Consider the following 20015-nt stretch of genomic DNA (forward strand, 5'->3'; position numbering starts at 1 on the left):
AACACAAGCAAAACTTAGCTTATGCAGGATAGACTGGCCACAGGAACGATCCAGGAGGAAGCAAGACCAATACTAGAACATTGACTGGAGGCCAGGATCAAAGCACTAGGTGGAGTTAAATAGAGCAGCAACTAACGACTTAACCTCATCACCTGAGGAAGGAAACTCAGAAGCCGCAGTACCACTCACATCCACCAACGGAAGCCCATAGACAGAATCAGCCGAAGTACCACTTGTGACCACAGGAGGGAGCTCGACCACAGAATTCACAACAGTACCCCCCCTTGAGGAGGGGTCACCGAACCCTCACCAGAGCCCCCAGGCCGACCAGGATGAGCCATATGAAAGGCACGAACAAGATCGGCAGCATGGACATCAGAGGCAAAGACCCAGGAATTATCTTCCTGACCATAACCCTTCCACTTAACCAGATACTGGAGTTTCCGTCTCGAAACACGAGAATCCAAAATCTTCTCCACTATATACTCCAACTCCCCCTCCACCAAAACTGGGGCAGGAGGATCAACAGATGGAACCATAGGTGCCACGTATCTCCGCAACAATGACCTATGGAATACGTTATGGATGGAAAAAGAATCTGGAAGTGTCAAACGAAAAGACACAGGATTAAGAACCTCAGAAATCCTATACGGACCAATGAAATGAGGCTTAAACTTAGGAGAGGAAACCTTCATAGGAATATAATGAGATGACAACCAAACCAAATCCCCAACACGAAGTCGGGGACCCACACAGCGTCTGCGATTAGCGAAACGTTGAGCCTTCTCCTGGGACAAGGTCAAATTGTCCACTACATGAGTCCAAATCTGCTGCAACCTGTCCACCACAGTATCCACACCAGGACAGTCTGAAGACTCAACCTGCCCTGAAGAGAAACGAGGATGGAACCCAGAATTGCAGAAAAACGGCAAAGCCAAGGTAGCCAAGTTGACCCGATTATTAAGGGCGAACTCAGCCAACGGCAAAAAGGACACCCAATCATCCTGATCAGCAGAAACAAAGCATCTCAGATATGTTTCCAAGGTCTGATTGGTTCGTTCAGTCTGGCCATTTGTCTGAGGATGGAAAGCCGAGGAAAAAGATAAATCAATGCCCATCCAGGCACAAAAGGCTCGCCAAAACCTCGAAACAAACTGGGAACCTCTGTCAGAAACGATGTTCTCTGGAATGCCATATAAACGAACCACATGCTGGAAGAACAATGGCACCAAATCAGAGGAGGAAGGCAATTTAGACAAGGGTACCAAATGGATCATCTTAGAGAAGCGATCACAAACCACACAAATGACCGACATTTTTTGAGAGACGGGGAGATCCGAAATAAAATCCATAGAGATATGTGTCCAAGGCCTCTTCGGGACTGGCAAGGGCAAAAGCAACCCACTGGCACGAGAACAGCAGGGCTTAGCCCGAGCACAAATCCCACAGGACTGCACAAAAGAACGCACATCCCGCGACAGAGACGGCCACCAAAAGGATCTAGCCACTAAATCTCTGGTACCAAAGATTCCAGGATGACCAGCCAACACCGAACAATGAACCTCAGAGATAACTTTATTCGTCCACCTATCAGGGACAAACAGTTTCTCCGCTGGGCAACGATCAGGTTAATTAGCCTGAAATTTTTGCAGCACCCGCCGCAAATCAGGGGAGATGGCAGACACAATTACTCCCTCTTTGAGAATACCCGCCGGCTCAGACAAACCCGGAGAGTCGGGCACAAAACTCCTAGACAGGGCATCCGCCTTCACATTTTTAGAGCCCGGAAGGTACGAAACCACAAAGTCAAAACGGGAGAAAAACAGCGACCAACGAGCCTGTCTAGGATTCAACCGTTTGGCAGACTCGAGATAAGTCAAGTTCTTGTGATCAGTCAAGACCACCACGCGATGCTTAGCTCCTTCAAGCCAATGACGCCACTCCTCGAATGCCCACTTCATGGCCAGCAACTCTCGATTGCCAACATCATAATTTCGCTCAGCAGGCGAAAACTTCCTGGAAAAGAAGGCGCATGGCTTCATCACCGAACAATCAGAACCTCTTTGCGACAAAACAGCCCCCGCTCCAATTTCAGAAGCATCAACCTCGACCTGGAACGGAAGGGAAACATCTGGTTGACACAATACAGGGGCAGAAGAAAAACGACGCTTTAACTCTTGAAAAGCCTCCACAGCAGCAGAAGACCAATTGACCACATCAGCACCCTTCTTGGTCAAATCGGTCAATGGTTTAGCAATACTAGAAAAATTACAGATGAAGCGACGATAAAAATTAGCAAAGCCCAGGAACTTTTGCAGACTTTTCAGAGATGTCGGCTGAGTCCAATCATAAATGGCCTGGACCTTAACAGGGTCCATCTTGATAGTAGAAGGGGAAAAAATGAACCCCAAAAATGAAACGTTCTGAACACCAAAGAGACACTTTGATCCCTTCACAAACAAAGAATTAGCATGCAGGACCTGGAACACCATTCTGACCTGCTTCACATGAGACTCCCAATCATCCGAGAAGACCAAAATATCATCCAAGTATACAATCAGGAATTTATCCAGGTACTCTCGGAAGATGTCATGCATAAAGGACTGAAATACTGATGTAGCATTGGCAAGTCCGAATGGCATAACTAGGTACTCAAAATGGCCCTCGGGCGTATTAAATGCAGTTTTCCATTCATCGCCCCGTTTAATACGCACAAGATTATATGCACCACGAAGATCTATCTTGGTGAACCAACTAGCCCCCTTAATCCAAGCAAACAAATCAGATAGCAGCGGCAAGGGGTACTGAAATTTGACCGTGATTTTATTTAGAAGGTGGTAATCAATACAAGGTCTCAGCGAACCATCCTTCTTGGCCACAAAAAAGAACCCTGCTCCCAATGGCGATGATGACGGGCTAATATGACCCTTCTCCAAGGATTCTTTTACGTAACTCCGCATAGCGGCGTGCTCAGGTACAGATAAATTAAACAGTCGACCCTTTGGAAACTTACTACCAGGAATCAAATCGATAGCACAATCACAATCCCTATGCGGAGGTAGGGCATTGGACTTGGGCTCATCGAATACATCCCGGTAATCAGACAAGAACTCTGGGAACTCAGAACGGGTGGATGATGAGATAGACCGAAATGGAACATCACCATGTACCCCCTGACAACCCCAGCTGGACACAGACATTGATTTCCAATCTAATACTGGGTTATGGACTTGTAGCCATGGCAACCCCAACACGACCACATCATGCAGATTATGCAACACCAGAAAACGAATATCCTCCTGGTGCGCAGAAGCCATGCACATGGTCAGCTGGGTCCAATACTGAGGCTTATTCTTGGCCAAAGGCGTAGCATCAATTCCTCTCAATGGAATAAGACACTGCAAGGGCTCCAAGACAAACCCACAGCGCCTAGCAAACTCCAAGTCCATCAAATTCAGGGCAGCGCCTGAATCCACAAATGCCATGACAGAATAGGAAGACAAAGAGCAGATCAAAGTAACGGACAAAAGAAATTTCGACTGTACCGTACCAATGGTGGCAGACTTAGCAAACCGCTTAGTGCGCTTAGGACAATCGGAGATAGCATGAGTGGAATCACCACAGTAGAAACACAGCCCATTCTGACGTCTGTTTTCTTGCCTTTCAGCTCTGGTCAAAGTCCTATCGCACTGCATAGGCTCAGGTTTATGCTCAGATAATACCGCCAAATGGTGCACAGATTTACGCTCACGCAAGCGTCGACCGATCTGAATGGCCAAAGACATAGACTCATTCAGACCAGCAGGCATAGGAAATCCCACCATGACATCCTTCAGGGCTTCAGAGAGACCCTTTCTGAAAATAGCTGCCAGCGCACATTCATTCCATTGAGTGAGCACGGACCACTTTCTAAACTTCTGACAATAAATTTCTATCTCATCCTGACCCTGACACAGATCCAGCAAATTTTTCTCTGCCTGATTCACTGAATTAGGTTCATCGTACAGTAATCCGAGCGCCAGAAAAAAACGCATCAATATTACATAATGCAGGATCTCCTGGCACAAGGGAAAATGCCCAGTCTTGAGGGTCGCCACGTAATAACGAAATAATGATCTTAACTTGTTGAACTGGGTCACCAGAGGAGCCAGGTTTCAAAGCCAGAAACAGTTTGCAATTATTTTTGAAACTCAGAAATTTAGCTCTATCTCCAGAAAACAAATCAGGAATAGGAATTCTTGGTTCCAACATAGAATTCTGAGCCACAAAGTCTTGAATATTTTGTACTCTTGCAGTGAGATGATCCACACATGAAGACAGACCTTTAATGTCCATCACTACACCTGTGTCCTGAACCACCCAAATGTCTAGGGGAAAAATAAGGCAAAACACAGTGCAAAGAAAAAAAAATGGTCTCAGAACTTCTTTTTTCCCTCTATTGAGAAGCATTAGTACTTTGGGCCTCCAGTACTGTTATGAATAGGTAATTCAGAACCACAATGGACCTAGTGGTTAAGAGCACACAAAGTGACCTGATAGTTACTAACATAGAGCGAGCTCTGAGACGTGGGAACTCTGCTGACCGCAATCCCTAATCCTATCATACCACACTAGAGGTAGCCGTGGATTGCGCCTAACGCTCCCTATGCAACTCGGCACAGCCTGAGAAACTAGCTAGCCCTGAAGATAGAAAAATAAGCCTACCTTGCCTCAGAGAAATTCCCCAAAGGAAAAGGCAGCCCCCCACATATAATGACTGTGAGTTAAGATGAAAATACAAACACAGAGATTAAATAGATTTTAGCAAAGTGAGGCCCGACTTACTGAACAGACCGAGGATAGGAAAGATAGCTTTGCGGTCAACACAAAACCCTACAAACAACCACGCAGAGGGGGCAAAAAGACCCTCCGCACCGACTAACGGTACGGAGGTGCTCCCTCTGCGTCCCAGAGCTTCCAGCAAGCAAGAAAAACCAATATAGCAAGCTGGACAGAAAAAATAGCAAACAAAAACAACACAAGCAAAACTTAGCTTATGCAGGATAGACTGGCCACAGGAACGATCCAGGAGGAAGCAAGACCAATACTAGAACATTGACTGGAGGCCAGGATCAAAGCACTAGGTGGAGTTAAATAGAGCAGCAACTAACGACTTAACCTCATCACCTGAGGAAGGAAACTCAGAAGCCGCAGTACCACTCACATCCACCAACGGAAGCCCATAGACAGAATCAGCCGAAGTACCACTTGTGACCACAGGAGGGAGCTCGACCACAGAATTCACAACATTCAACTCCTAGACCACCACTCCAGACCGAGATCACCAGGCACAAGACACAAGCTATAATCAGCGACGCCCAAAGTCCAGAATGACTATTTAAAGGCCACGGGCGTGACCCAGCCTCCAACCAGATTACCAGCCAGATTAACCCTGGATAACCTGGATAAAATCTAGCCGGCCCCACTGAGCGTATAGTGGACAAATGTGGAATTACTGCCATCTGTCGGTAGTGCCCTAGTGTGAACAGCGTCCGACATGACAAAGAGGAGGAGTTTTATCCTTGGCTGATGGTTCCCTAGAGTAGGGTAGATCAGGTATTGTCTGTGTACAAAAGTTTTGCAAGGGGTGGACATACAACACTGCAAACTGTGGAGCACTTGCAACTCCAAAACAAGTGGAATTGTTTATTATGAATGATGAACTATTGGACTGCAAAGAGCCCATATATTGATCTTGCACAGGGCCCCCACTTTTGTCTGTGTCCTCCAGAGAGTCTTGCACACACCCTTTGGCAGTCCCATAGAGAATAAAGGGAACGCTGGGTACACAGGTGAAAACTTTCAATGTTAGGAATAACCCCTAATATATATTTATTGTATCTGATTGCGCCCGTCTGTTTTATACGCTAGTGCGAGCAAGGCCTTATACTGTACTTCAAAGAACAATGGTGAAACTGCTGTTTTTCCTTTAACCCTCCTTATATTAATTAATAAGCATGATTAGCCTACTAAAGCTGTAAATCTCAGGAAAAATACAGTATATATATGGGTGTCAGTATTTGACCATGCAAAAAAAGCGCCTCTCTCTGAAAAATGCTTTTTAATTGTCCGAAAATAGTACAATTTATATTTTACAATATATTTTTCATAGATTATACTCAAAATTATCCAAACTAATAATCATTACAAGTTTTTCTTATATTTGTGTTTTAGGTGACAGAGGTCAAGCAATTTATAAAGTGACCACTGTTTGCAGTTATATAAATCCAGAAGACATTCAAATGGTACAGTATTCATTCTAAACAAACATATTAAAGGGAACCTGACAGCTGGTTCATGCTATTCAAACCAATGGCTACATGCATCAGAGATTGGGTCCGTTATTCCATTTGTGCATGCTTTAATTAGAAACGCTGTGTCATTTCAGAGAAAATATATTTTTAGTAGCTGAGTAATGCAACTGACTAAGGTGACTAGACCAAGAGGCAGATCCCCAGCAGCTTGTCTCCACCCCAATAACTTTGGGAGAGATCTCACAATTATAATTGACCAGATTGGGTAGAGTTGTTAATTTTTAAAAAGGTTGTCCACTACTTTTACATTGATGACCTATCCTTAGAATACGTCATCAATGTCTGATCGTGTCCGACACCCAGAACGCCCACCGATCAGCAGTTATTCGTGTCGACAGCTGAGGCCACCAGCAGGAAGTACTCATTTGCCGAGCTGTTCGGTCTACTTGTAGTGGCTGCCGCATGGTACTACACATCCACCTCCTATTGCTTTGAATAGAAGGCAGATCTGCAGTATTAGGCCCCAGCCACTACAAGTAGATGGAACAGATCGGCAAGTGAGTACTTCCTGCTGGCGAAGACTGACACCGATAATAGCTGATCGGCGGACCCCACTATATCAGACATTGATGACCTATCCAAAGGAAAAAGTAGTGGACATGCTCTATTATGGTGTGTTTCATTTAAAATGTTGCAACTGCTATAATGGAGCTGAACTCTGATTCACGATAAAACAGTTGTCAGGATCGCTAGAAGGATGTTTAAAAAGCAAGAAACAAGGTTGAAAAAATAGCTTCATTAAAGAGGTTTTCCAGTTCAAGCAAATTGCTTTCAAATGTGCCTAAATGTGCAACGTTCTAATGTACGTCATGTTGAAAAGTTGTCTGGATGTGTAGCTATAAGCTCTGCTCCCAGTAGGAGATTGACAGTGTTTCCCAAGTGAGCAGTGATGTGCATGAAGGGTGTGGATAGACATTTATTTAACGGGATGGTCCTATATAAAACTACGAGTCTTCATTCACTTTATGTTGATGCAGACTTGTGAATCCTCACAATGCGCACACTGCCCTCTGTGAGGATTCTCCAGTGCTGGGAGAGGAGGGGGCATGACCTCGCGTATGTGCTTTGCATACATGTGGTCAGGTGCCGAGTAGACTATGTTCCACCTCACTCAAAGCAAGTGTATACAGTCTCGTCGGAATGATCACATGCTGCCATCATCGGTCAATCCTCACAGCGTGCAGAGTGCCCAATGTGAGCATTCACAAGTCTGCAGTTACAAAATCACTACACTCTTGTAGTTTTAGACCCAACAATCCCTTTAAATAAATTGATCTATCTTCTCTGTTACAGCTTGCACACAGAACAAGAACTATATAACCAGCCTGCCCTTTCAAATACAGCTATAATGTGTCAGGTTCAAACTAGAAGGTCGATCAAGAGCCTGTATTAATATTGGAGCACCCTAAAATATAAAACATCTTATTAAGCTGTAAAACTTACAAATCTAAGGACATTTGACAATTTATTTAACTTATATATTGTGTGGAGTGATTTCAGGTCTTGCACTCTCCCAAATACCCACACCCAACATGTAACATAAATGTAAGTGTCTGTTTACTGGGGAATCCATCAATCGGACTCTGATCACAAAACAGGGACCAATATCTGAATGGATGGTCTGTCCAACATGTCCACGGCCACTGCTATCAAAGTCTACGGGACCATTACTGTTCCTCTTGTCAATAATTTGTTTCCCTGTACTCTAAGACACTATAAGGCTACAAGGGGAATGGTATCACCATACATGTAATTCCACCGGAAAGGCAAAAATCTAAGTGTTTTTATTTTATAAAGAATACAAGTAATCACAAGTACAGTCATGAGGGCTGAAAAAGATGAAATACAGTGTGGTTTACAGTTATTTATATATCAGATGTTTCTTGACAAGATACAGCCATTGATTTTATCCCCCCACCAACTGCATGCTACGATTTGTTTTTTACCTTCTAATGAGTGAAGCTTATGATTATTATTATGATTTTATCAATTTTTTTTAATTTATTTACAGGGCTATCTGGATGATACTGGTATGTATTATTAGCTCTTGGTCCGTAGTCCAATACTGCCAAATCCTATACTGTTTGTCTGGGTCAGAACTTTTAAAGCCGTTGACTGTCACTGAGTTATATAACTTAATAGCAAAAACTGAACAGTTTTTTATAACTCACCATCTCTAGCCCTTTAACGCAAATGGATGTACCTTTACTTCCACACTGAGGTGCATACATGTTGACGCAGCTCCGGAGCAGAGCCCACTCCACACACTGCTGATGTCACCTGTGTCACACAGTTGACATCTGTCTTTATTGCAGTGACTGGAGCTTGCTCTGCTTGCTGCTGTTCAATCATTTACAAAGATGGTATTGTAAATCATTCAAGCCAGATGTGATCAGAGGTGCAGAGGTGGCAGTCAAAGCCTGCTGAAGGCCCCATGGTAACCATCTTGGTGCTCTAAGCCAAAGGCTGGAATTCATCTGAAACAATCTTTTTTAAACCATATATGCAAAATACAATATGGTGTTATTTTGGTATACAGAACAAGCAATAAAAGAATTGCAGATTAAAGTCCCCTAAAACGACAAAAAATGGAAAAAATAAATTAAAAAGCAAAAAACATTGAAAAATACACATTTGTAGTATCGTGCATTTCTGAAAGTGTGATATATCAAAATATAAAAGGAATTAACCCATATGGCAAACAAGTTAAAAAAAATACCTCCAGAATTGAAGTTTTTTGGTCGCCACCACTCCTTATAAACATATAATAAAAAGCTAAACATCATTTGAACCCCATGATAGTATTAAGAAGAAAGTCAGCTTGCAAATCACAAAAAACAATTCCTCAATATTTCCCTGATACCTGGAATGGATCCAGGATGTTGTATGTGACAAACTCTGATCCCATGATCATCTTCATTAGTGCCGCACGCTGCAGCTCTCTTCTCCTGGAGCTGTAATCACACTACAGCGCAGCTCTCCTCGTCTCCTGGCACGGTATTGATATTAGGAGAGGAGCAGCGTTTGTTATATGCAAAGCATTATTCTTCAATACCTGGGAATGACATTAAAGCACAGTTTTCCACATTGTAATGACAAAAAGTGCCAGGAGTGAGGAGAACGTTGTGTGATCAGATTTAGAAACATTACATCCAGCCAGGTGCATGTCCCCTCTGGTTGTGACAGCAAATGAGTCTCACCAATCACAGAGAAAAAACCTGTTCTGATCTTCACTGTAAGCATTTGCTTTTTATCCTCTGTAGGAAGCTGTCTTTCTATAATTGGGCAGCATCAAACAGGGGAAAAAGTAAATGTCACCAGAGAAGAATCTCTGTGATTACACCAGTGGATGGAGGGGAAATTAACATATTAAGCCCACTAAACTTTAGAAGTCAATGTCTCCTACATGGTCAGGAGAAAGGAAAATGGTCAGGAGAAAGGTTGTCAGATTAACATGAAAAAAGTGGTGAAAGGTCGTCTTTAACAGCAATAGTAGCAAGAATGCTATCAGGTCAGTAATTGGATTTGTGCAAATGTGGAATACTGTAAGTTTTATGTCACTGAGCTCTACCAATGATTGGTCATTGCTGTGTTTTTGATTGTGTACAGATAAACTCAATGATTAGGGTGATCACATACAAAGTTGCACTGTACAGTTCTGATTCCGTCCAAACCTGAATGCACTTTTTGCATAAACAAACATAGTTTTGACAGTATTTTTTGAATAAATGACCCGAATTTAATAATATATTAATTTAATGAAAGTGGGGCAACTGTGGTAGTGACCCTGCTAAAAAACATGCAGCCAGAACCTTGTTTTTTTCTGCAAAAACCTAATGCAGACAACTACATGTTGTTTCCACAGCATCAGAACTGCGTCATAACTGAAATGAATGGTTTCCTCATAAGTGGCAGCTTCATTTACATAATTTTTTACACTTTCTGCAGGAAACTTCAGAGTGGAAGAAATTGAAGAACAATTAGAAAGTGATTCAGAGGACAGTGTAAGATTGGTAAGATATACAAATATGCAATAATAATGTCCCTATAGGATGGTTTAATTCATATCATTTTATCATATAATTTTTATCAGTACATGTTTAGAAGCATTACATTTCTACATGTTTACAGTACATAAATGGATATAACAAGCATCGTATGTTTCCAAAGACAAAAACAGTCATGCAAAAAATGAACACTTAAAGTGAACCTATCAGCAGGATTGTGATCAGTAAACTACAGAGACTGTCAGGTTGACACTTTTATAATGATTAAAATGGTACCTTGTTTGATGAAATCCGTCTTGTGGTTCTTGTTTAATCTGTATTTGCAGTTTTCAGTTAATGAGATTCTTGTGCTTTGGGGCGGCCTGAAGGGGGGTCTTCATGTGGTGCCCTGATTACATTCTTTTCATTTGATTTTGTCATATAATTTTGTTGGGTAAAAAAATTATCTTAATCAAAATGGCGCCGGCAGCTACGCCTGCATGGTAGGATCATTTGGAATGCAATAGATGTTATTTCGCAGGCACGGCTGCTGGCGCCATTTTACTACAGATAAAAAAATTGGCTCCATCAAAATGGCACCGGTGGATGCACCTGAGCAGTAGCATCTATCGCATTCCGAATTATTCTACTGCGCAGGCGTCGCCATCTTGATAGAGGAAAAAAAATATATTTATCTTGCAAAATGACTCCTACGCTGTAGCATCTATATCATTCTGAATTATGCTACTGCGCAGGCACCGCTGCTTTCGCCATTTTGATTAAGATATAATTTTGTTGGTGGAAAAAAATTTATAACAAAATCAAATGATTATATCCCTATTACACATCGTATCATTGCTACAGTGCAAGTGCCGTCGCCGCCTGCATGATGAATGTAATTTTTTTTTTTAAACAATATGATATGCAGTATGTAAAATAGGGGGCAGGTCACTGAGAAATCAGTAACCTGTCATAATCCCATACAGATGAATATGTGAACAGAGCATGACATAAAGTCCCATCCCCCACAGGCCGCCCCAGAGCATGAGAATTTATTTAAATGAACATTGCAAATAAAGGTTACTGTGCACAATCCTGCTGACAGGTTCACTTTAAGCATAACATATTTTTTATTATAACATAATGCAAAAATTATAATACAAAGACAGGATAGTATAAAAACAATTAAAGAGGACATTTTAATAGATTTTCTTCTTTATTTAAATTAAGTACCTCCACCAAATGGTGCTGCTCCACTGATTCTGGAAGAATTTTTCATTTTTTTCTGTGCCTCCCTGTTCCAAAGTTATGCCCCCCACACTCCCAATTTGAAAATTTTCCCTTTAATCAATCAGCCGAATACCATAAAACTTCTCTGTGGGCATAAGCTTTTCCTCCTCTATGACACTGGCCAATCAAAATGTTATAGAGGGGAGAAAGCAAATGCCTTCAGAGATAGTCACAGCTGCAGTCTGACTCAACATGTTCTTGAGCAAACTCTGCAAATGGACATAACTGAACATCCACATTGCAAGTGATTTCCTGCAATTTGGCATACAGGTACATCTTAGGGATATCATGGGCTTAGGAATTGTGCTAGTGCTCTCTGCAATAAGAGACGGCTTTACACAGCAAAGCTTCTGCTGCATGTGCTTGGAACAGACCTACCTCTGCACACAGATCTGCAACCCCTAGGTGATGCTGTCAATAGTGACAGCTGCATGCGTGGAGTTTGACAGAGGGAGATCACTTTTTTTGTCAGCCCATTGACACCCCAGCAACACAATCATGGAGTGCCTATGGGTTGTTATTCCAACTGGAGTCCTGGCAGTGGCCTCCACGTCTGTCATGTCCTCAGTCTTTAATTTCCTGCCAGAGGCAGGGCCTGATAGGCTAACAAACATTGACAGGCTAGATAACGCTCTGTAGTACATAAGTAGTACAGTGCAGTTAATTATCAATGCGATCGAAAGATCCCATTTTCAAGTCCGCATGTGGAACAGGTAAGCATTGTAAAAAATTGTTTTCAGTGTAAAACAAAAATGTAAGAATAAAAAAAAAATCAGTTTTAGCTTTTAGGGTTTTTAAAAAAAAATTAAAAAATTCAGACTTAAAATCAAATAGAGATTCAATGCATTTTGTTGATGCCAAACAAAAAAAAAGAATCAAAAAGAGATCAAAAAGTTGTGTGTACCCATAAATGGTACAATTAAAAATTACAGCTTGTCCTGCAAAAAAAACAAGCTCTCACATAGCTCCATCTATGGAAAAATAAGAAGGTAATACAATGGGCATCAGAATATGGTGACCAATAAAAAAAGATTAAAAAGAAATGTAATTTCTTAGAAGTAGCAATAGAAGCAAAACATAAAATTACAATAGTATTGTCAAGATTTTATCAACCCCCAGAATAAAAGTAACATGACAATATTACTAAATTAAGCATGGTGTTTAAAAAAAGATAAACAAATATAGATTTTTTAAATTAATTTTGCCTTCTAAAGAGTGAAACAAAATGTTGCATATATCACAAAATAGCACCAATAAAAGCTAAAGTAAAACTTCAACCATGATACAGTTCTGCTTTTAAAGAATTGTGAAACTTATGGCTCTCAGAATATTTGGACACAAAAGTTTTTTTTCTCAGAGTTTAGTAATTACACATAAGTAAAGTAAGTAAAAACATAGATAAATTATACAATTTTAGCATCACCATAATCATACTAAGCTACAGAATCAAGGTAAAACTTTATTTGTGCAGCACAACGAATAGCGTAACATTTAAAAAGAATAAAAAAACAATGTCAGGATTGTCTTTTTTTATTCATTCCTATAAAGAGTTATAAAATGTTTGTCAACAAGTTATATGTAACCCAAAATGAAGTTACTGACTAGTACAATATCCTCATATAACTATGTCGCGAAAAACATAAAAGTTATGGCTCCAGAAATGAGACAATAAAAAAGTGAAAAAAAAAATGCTTTGCAAAAGGGAAGAACTGGAAAAACAATAGCACAATGGGAAAAACTGGAAAGACAATAGCTTAATAAGGGCCTTATCCAGGTAAAAAATGTATCAATTGAGAAGGAGACTTGCTCACCTGGCATTGTTGTGTAACTACAACTACTTATTACACATTGCTGCAGACCCCCAGAGATGCCAAAACACCGATACTGGAGAAAATGGGTTAATTCCTGTGCTTCCTGGATGGAGGAATCTATTGTATGGATGGAGTTAGAGATCAATGTAGATTAAATCTGGCTTATTTGCAATCCGTTTCGCAGTTTCACACTTCCTCAGGCAAAACCACAGACTGTGTGTGAAACTTCAAAACGCGATGACAAACCGCATTTAATCTACACGGACAGACAGCAAATAAAATTAACAAAATTCTTCAACACAATCGGTATCCTGAAAAAATTCTTTGACTTAAAGACCAAAACTGACTGTGATGCCATGGAGTTAAATGCAATGAATGCATATACACATCCAAGGCAACCACACCAATAGGATGAAATATTGTCCCCTACCCTCAACAGGAGTAACATTTAGAGCCCGATATAAAGCAAATCATAAAAGCACATGATGAATTCAAGATTGGAGAGCATCCTAAAAGCAAAATCTATGAAGGCCTTATCAAATCCTTAAAGTAACACTATCAGGGAACAACACATATATGACTATCTACGAGGCCCAGTGGGGAAAAAACGTACATTTCTTTTAGAAGGGAAAGTAAGGTCTGAGCAAATTCCACAAGAAGACAGTACCAAGAATGCAATACCAGTGAATCAAAGTCCAGAAGTGCCAGAATGAAGAAAACATTGCTTAAAAAAGCGACATATCATCAATATATCAGAAGTGCTAGCTCCTATTAGGAAGGGGAAACTAAAGTCCTTTTGTGGGATTTTAATGATAAACTAATCATATGTATATAATATTAATTTTTAAACTCCTTAAGACTATCAATTACGTTCGGAAATTAAAGGGAACCTGTCATGACCCCAAATTCTATTAACCTACAGATATGACTTCTGCAGGTTAATAGGGTTCTAGAGCTGGCTAAAAGCCCGGCTACCGGCAGCTTTCAGTCCTCCTGGGAGCCACTGGCTTTAAGTCATAGCACTGCAGCATTGCCAGTGGGGCATCAGTCACCGATCAGTACACACAGAGCGGCGGCTGTAACCATGCCAAGGCAGATTGACTGACTACAGTCTCTGCAGCATATCTGTGAAGAGCCGGATGTCAGTCAATGTTCCGGGCCTTGCCCACAGCTGCTGGAGATTAAAGCCTGCGCCTCTATGACTGAAAGCCAGAGGCAGCCATGAGGAATAAAGTTAATTTCCTCCCAGGACTTTGGCTTTTAGTGCGGTGGCCGTGCGGCTTATGAAGCCTATTAGCTTGTAGATTAACCCCATATCTACAGGTTAATAGCATTTTGGGACATGACAGGTTCCCTTTAAAATATAAATTTGCATGATTATTTCATTTTGCAGGATGGCGATCTCACACAGATTGTAACGGTTCGTATGAGGCACAACACAAAAAGAAAAATCTTGCAATTGGTGCATGAAAATGTTTTGCAAGTGAATGAAATAGAAACAGATTGCTATAAGACAAAACTGGTAAGTGAATTTCTAAATAGAATTTACAGTATAATCTTATTATGAGTGATTGTTATTTCAGTGGCACAGTAAAATATCAGGTAAAAACTATTGTAAGAGGTTAATAAGAGATAGTAAGCACGATTAATTTACATAATGGAGTTAATTGGCAATTGCATGACAATGCGACATACCTGGCTCAAAATACATTATACCATCAGCAAATGACCACCATAGGGGTTCTCAGCAAGCATAAATCAAATAATATAGCACATAGCATAGCAAATTTAAAGGGAATCTATCACCAGATTTTTTTCTACCCCATTTCAGGGCAGAATAATGAATCCAGAGATGTGTCATGCCATGGACTGCTTGCTGCAGCTTTGCTAAAATTACAGTTGCAGATTTACCAGCACTCTGTCAGCTTACTGTGCACACTGTGCATAGGCAGAAAGCTACCAGTCAGCGGTGGGGCGGGTTTATATAGATTGATAACCTCCTGCTGATAAAAAAAAGTGATTTTATTAAAAAAACACTAAGCAGTCCAGTAAGTTACACATCACTGTAATCAGGGTCTCTGTTTCTACATTATGCTGCCCTCAGATTACGTAACAAGATCCTGGTGAGAGATTCCATGCAATGCCATTTGCACAGTATGAAGAAAATTGAGGGATCCTCATGGTATGTCCAAGATTACAGGGTCAACAGCAACCCAAAGTAACCAACAAAAGAACAAGAGTGGGGTTCAGGTAACATCAGTTCTTAAAGAAATTTTCCGGGCAAAAATAAGTTATCCAGTGGCTTAATAAATTAAGTGACAGTCACTTAATTGGCAGCCACCTCTGCAGGCTTCTCCATGGCCTGTGGTAGGTACAGAAAAGGTAGACCTCACCGTTACACCAACATCAAGACTGCTGCTGCCTGTGATTGGCTGCACCTATCAGCTGACTTGAGCAGCGTATCAATGGATGTTTTTCTGATGTGCTGCTCAAGTCACCTGACCACTGCAGCCAATCACAGGCCAGAGCGGTCCTACTGTTGGGAGAATGTTGACAATTCCTCTTCCTATATAGTGCAGACCACGGAGGGGCCTGCACTGGATTCACCTGGGTGACAGCAGGTTAATTTGTTACTTTTTACAGCTACGGCCCATGGGAACTTTCCTTTTTACCCACACGAACGCTTTTCATTTTTGTAAGATGGCGGCAGACTCATTTTCAACTTTCTTACATGCTGCAAAAGATGAAAGTATTATTATTATTATTATTATTATTATTATTATTATTATTATTTATTTATATAGCACCATTGATTCCATGGTGCTGTACATGAGAAGGGGTTACATACAAGTTACAAATATCACATACAGTAAACAAACTAACAATGACGGACTGATACAGAGGGGCGAGGACCCTGCCCTTGCGGGCTTACATTCTACAGGATTATGGGGAAGGAGACAGTAGGTTGAGGGTTGCAGGAGCTCCGGTGTTGGTGAGGCAGTAGCTCCGGTGTTGGTGAGGCGGTAGCTTCGTTGGTGATGAGGCGTAGAACATCTCTGAGGGGAAAGTGAGCAGTTATCTAGTATAGAAAGTGAGCTGATTGCCAAAGGTGATAGTCACATATACAGCAAAGGGGAATCACTGACATTTTAAGTTTTTATTACAAAAAAACTATATTTTACCATGCAAATCAAGACAGGTCTCCATTTAAAGCACATTTAAGATGTTCATAATTATGGTAAATATTGCAGAGATGTGTGATGACGATTATTTTTTTATGTAACAAAAAAGGAAAGCATTACTGCAAAAATACGCACTCCATCAAAGAATACAAACAAAATAAATAAGATAAATAGACTGATTTTATTAACAGATCAACAAAACACACTACAAAACGATAAAAACACAGTTAAAAACAGGTAGACAACATCACAACAACACAGGTGATAAAGACCATACCTAGATGTAATAAGGCGGCTAAACACAGACCAATTGGCTCATGGGGTATATGCGCTAGTAATGCCTAGAAAAAATCAAAAAATCGTGCCATATAGGTCCCTAAAGAACCATTCAAAAATAGTGTAAATAAGGCACAAGGATTTAATCTATAACGATAAAAATAGGCAAAATATGAGCCAAAAAAGAGGGCTGAGAAGCCACCAATATACAATAATATCACTAGATATTTAAAGCATAAATAGGAGGAAACCCCCCATAGTAATACAACCTGGTGGTACGATGTCCCCACGCGTATCGCCTGGCAGACCAGGCACGATTTTTTGATTTTTTCTAGGCATTACTAGCGCATATACCCCATGAGCCAATTGGTCTGTGTTTAGCCGCCTTATTACATCTAGGTATGGTCTTTATCACCTGTGTTGTTGTGATGTTGTCTACCTGTTTTTAACTGTGTTCTTATCGTTTTGTAGTGTGTTTTGTTGATCTGTTAATAAAATCAGTCTATGTATCTTATTTATTTTGTTTGTATTCTTTGATGGAGTGCGTATTTTTGCAGTAATGCTTTCCTTTTTTGTTACATAGTTCATGTTTATTGCTGCTTCCGCACCCTCATAGTTTTGTATCTATTTGTATTTGTTATTAGCAGTGTGCTCGACTCTTTTGTTTATTGATTATTTTTTTTAATCATAATTCTTTATCCTCATTCTGCAGGTGACACATACTTTCAATGGACATGTCTGTCCTTTCAATGAGGCTAAGCAAGACTTTTCTGTAAGCCAGCTCTTTTCCTTTTTAAAACAAATGACTCTTGGTTTACAGGAGCTGCATCGGCACAACATTGTGCACTGTGACTTGAGATGTAGTCACATCTACATAAACCCAGGAAAGGTACTTTGTGGTATTTTATACAAGGAGATATAGTCGTGGAAATACCGTAAATACAATTTTGTAAATTCTCTTAAATAAAAATGACCACAATAGTTAATTTCCATTTAAGTAAAGATTTAGTACTGAAGGGTTGCCTAGTTTATAAAACTGATTTTCAATGAACCTCTAAGGAAATCGAAACCCTCCCAAGAATATATTTTCATTAAAAGTATGTATATGGTGTGTAGCGTGAGTGTAAATTAAATATGTATTATTACATGAGCTCCTAACCCCAGTGTTGCAATGCTTGTCTTCCACAGACAGGGACGCCCCGTATTACCAGTCTGACTTTTCTTAAAGAGCCTTCAGAGCCCCATGGCGACCTATGACATACATATACGTATAGGTCGTAAAGGGGTTTAAAAAAATAAATAAAATAAAATAACTTTGCAAGTAATCTTGCTTAAAATGTATAGTTTTGTGCCTGCAGTACTTGTGAAAACCCTTGTATCTTTATGGTAAGAGATTAAAAACACTTTTTTTAAGTTTGATTCTGTTCTTATGTTGAGATCTATTTGTCTGCTACATTTCGTTAGCCTACCAAATGTATATTAGCAAGAAGTAAAAGATAAATTTGTAATTGAAGGATTGAACTGAGTCTTCTGTGTCAGACACAATGAAGACAAATTGGTCTTCAAAGAGCAGCAGACACAAAAAAAAAATAAAACTATTTGCATGGTTGCTTTATTTTCATATTTAATTTCAATGGATGAATTAGGGTATGTGTCCACGTTCAGGACTGCATCAGGATTTGATCAGGATTTGACGCAGATAAAATCTGCACCAAATCTGCACCTGAGGTCACTGGCAGGTCACCTGCGTTTTTGACGCGTTTTTAATGCGGATTTGTGTGTCTTTTTGTAAGCTCAATAAAGATATACCAAAGAAAAAGGGTGATGTCATTTCTTGTCCAACCTCTTCATTTACATACTCCATTGAAGAATATACACACACACAGACAGATAGATGATAGATAACAGATAGATCGATAGATAGATAATAGATGATAGATAGATAGATAGATAGATAGATAGATAGATAGATAGATAGATAGATAGATGATAGCTATGGGATAGATAGATAATAGATAGATCTATCATATCTATCGTATCTATTATCTATCTATCAATATATCTATTGATAGATATATCTATAGATAGCTAGATATATATATATCGATAGATAGATAATAGATAGATGATAGATAGATAATAGATAGATATGATAGATAGATAGATAATACCAAGCCCGATGTTTAGTATATCTATGTATCTATAGATATATCTATCTATAAATACCTATAGATAGATTATCCATCTATCTATATAATCATCTAAGGGGTACTTCCGTCTGTTTGTCTGTCTGTCTTTCTGTTTGTAATGGAAATCCCGAGTCGCTAATTGGTTGCGGCCGGCTGTCCGGTTGCGAATTGGCCCCTCCCTACTCCCCATCCCGGACCAACTTTTTTACTATTAATGCTGGCTATGCAGCATCAATAGTAAAAAAGATGTAATGGTAAAAGTAATTTTAAAAAAAATCATGCTATTCTGACCTTCCGACGCCTCCGCAGCTTTCCCGCTCCTCCCAATGCTCTTGGCAGCTTCCGTTCCCAGAGATGCATTGCGAAATTACACAGATGACTTAGCGGTCTCTGGAAAAGACTGCTAAGTCATATGGGTAATTTCGCAATGCATCTCTGGAAACGGAAGCTGCCGGCCACATCGCGAGGAGCAGGACAGCTTCAGTGGACGACGGAAGGTCAGTATATACTATTTTTTATTTTAATTCTTTTTGTGGGCTGTGTTATTTACTACGTGGCTGCTATATACTATGTGGGCTGTGTTATATACTACTGTACATCTCTGTGCTATATACTACGTGGCTGTGCTATATACTATGTGGCTATGCTATATACTACGTGACTGTGCTATATACTACGTGGCTGCTATGTACTATGTGGGCTGTGTTATATACTACATCACTGTGCTATATACTACGTGGCTGTGCTATATACTACGTGGCTGTGCTATATACTACGTGGCTGTGCTATATACTATGTGGCTGCTATGTACTACGTGGGCTGTGTTATATACTACATCGCTGTGCTATATACTACGTGGCTGTGCTATATACTACGTGGCTGCTATATACTACGTGGCTGTGCTATCTACTGTGTGGGCTGTGTTATA

General features: G+C 40.3%; 1 protein-coding gene across 1 annotated transcript in view; it reads left to right on the forward strand.

Annotated features, from left to right (window-relative positions):
- LOC138665675 (uncharacterized) overlaps window positions 1–20015 on the forward strand; it is a 169095-nt gene that overhangs the window by 134113 nt on the left and 14967 nt on the right. Inside the window, exons 11-15 of the mRNA XM_069753373.1 lie at window positions 6214–6284; window positions 8365–8383; window positions 10302–10366; window positions 14834–14962; window positions 17611–17787. Of these exons, the coding sequence (XP_069609474.1) occupies window positions 6214–6284; window positions 8365–8383; window positions 10302–10366; window positions 14834–14962; window positions 17611–17787 (461 nt within the window). The remainder of the gene's footprint in view (window positions 1–6213; window positions 6285–8364; window positions 8384–10301; window positions 10367–14833; window positions 14963–17610; window positions 17788–20015) is intronic.

Source organism: Ranitomeya imitator, chromosome 2 (genome assembly GCF_032444005.1).
Source record: "Ranitomeya imitator isolate aRanImi1 chromosome 2, aRanImi1.pri, whole genome shotgun sequence".
In the NCBI taxonomy this organism is placed as follows: domain Eukaryota; kingdom Metazoa; phylum Chordata; class Amphibia; order Anura; family Dendrobatidae; genus Ranitomeya; species Ranitomeya imitator.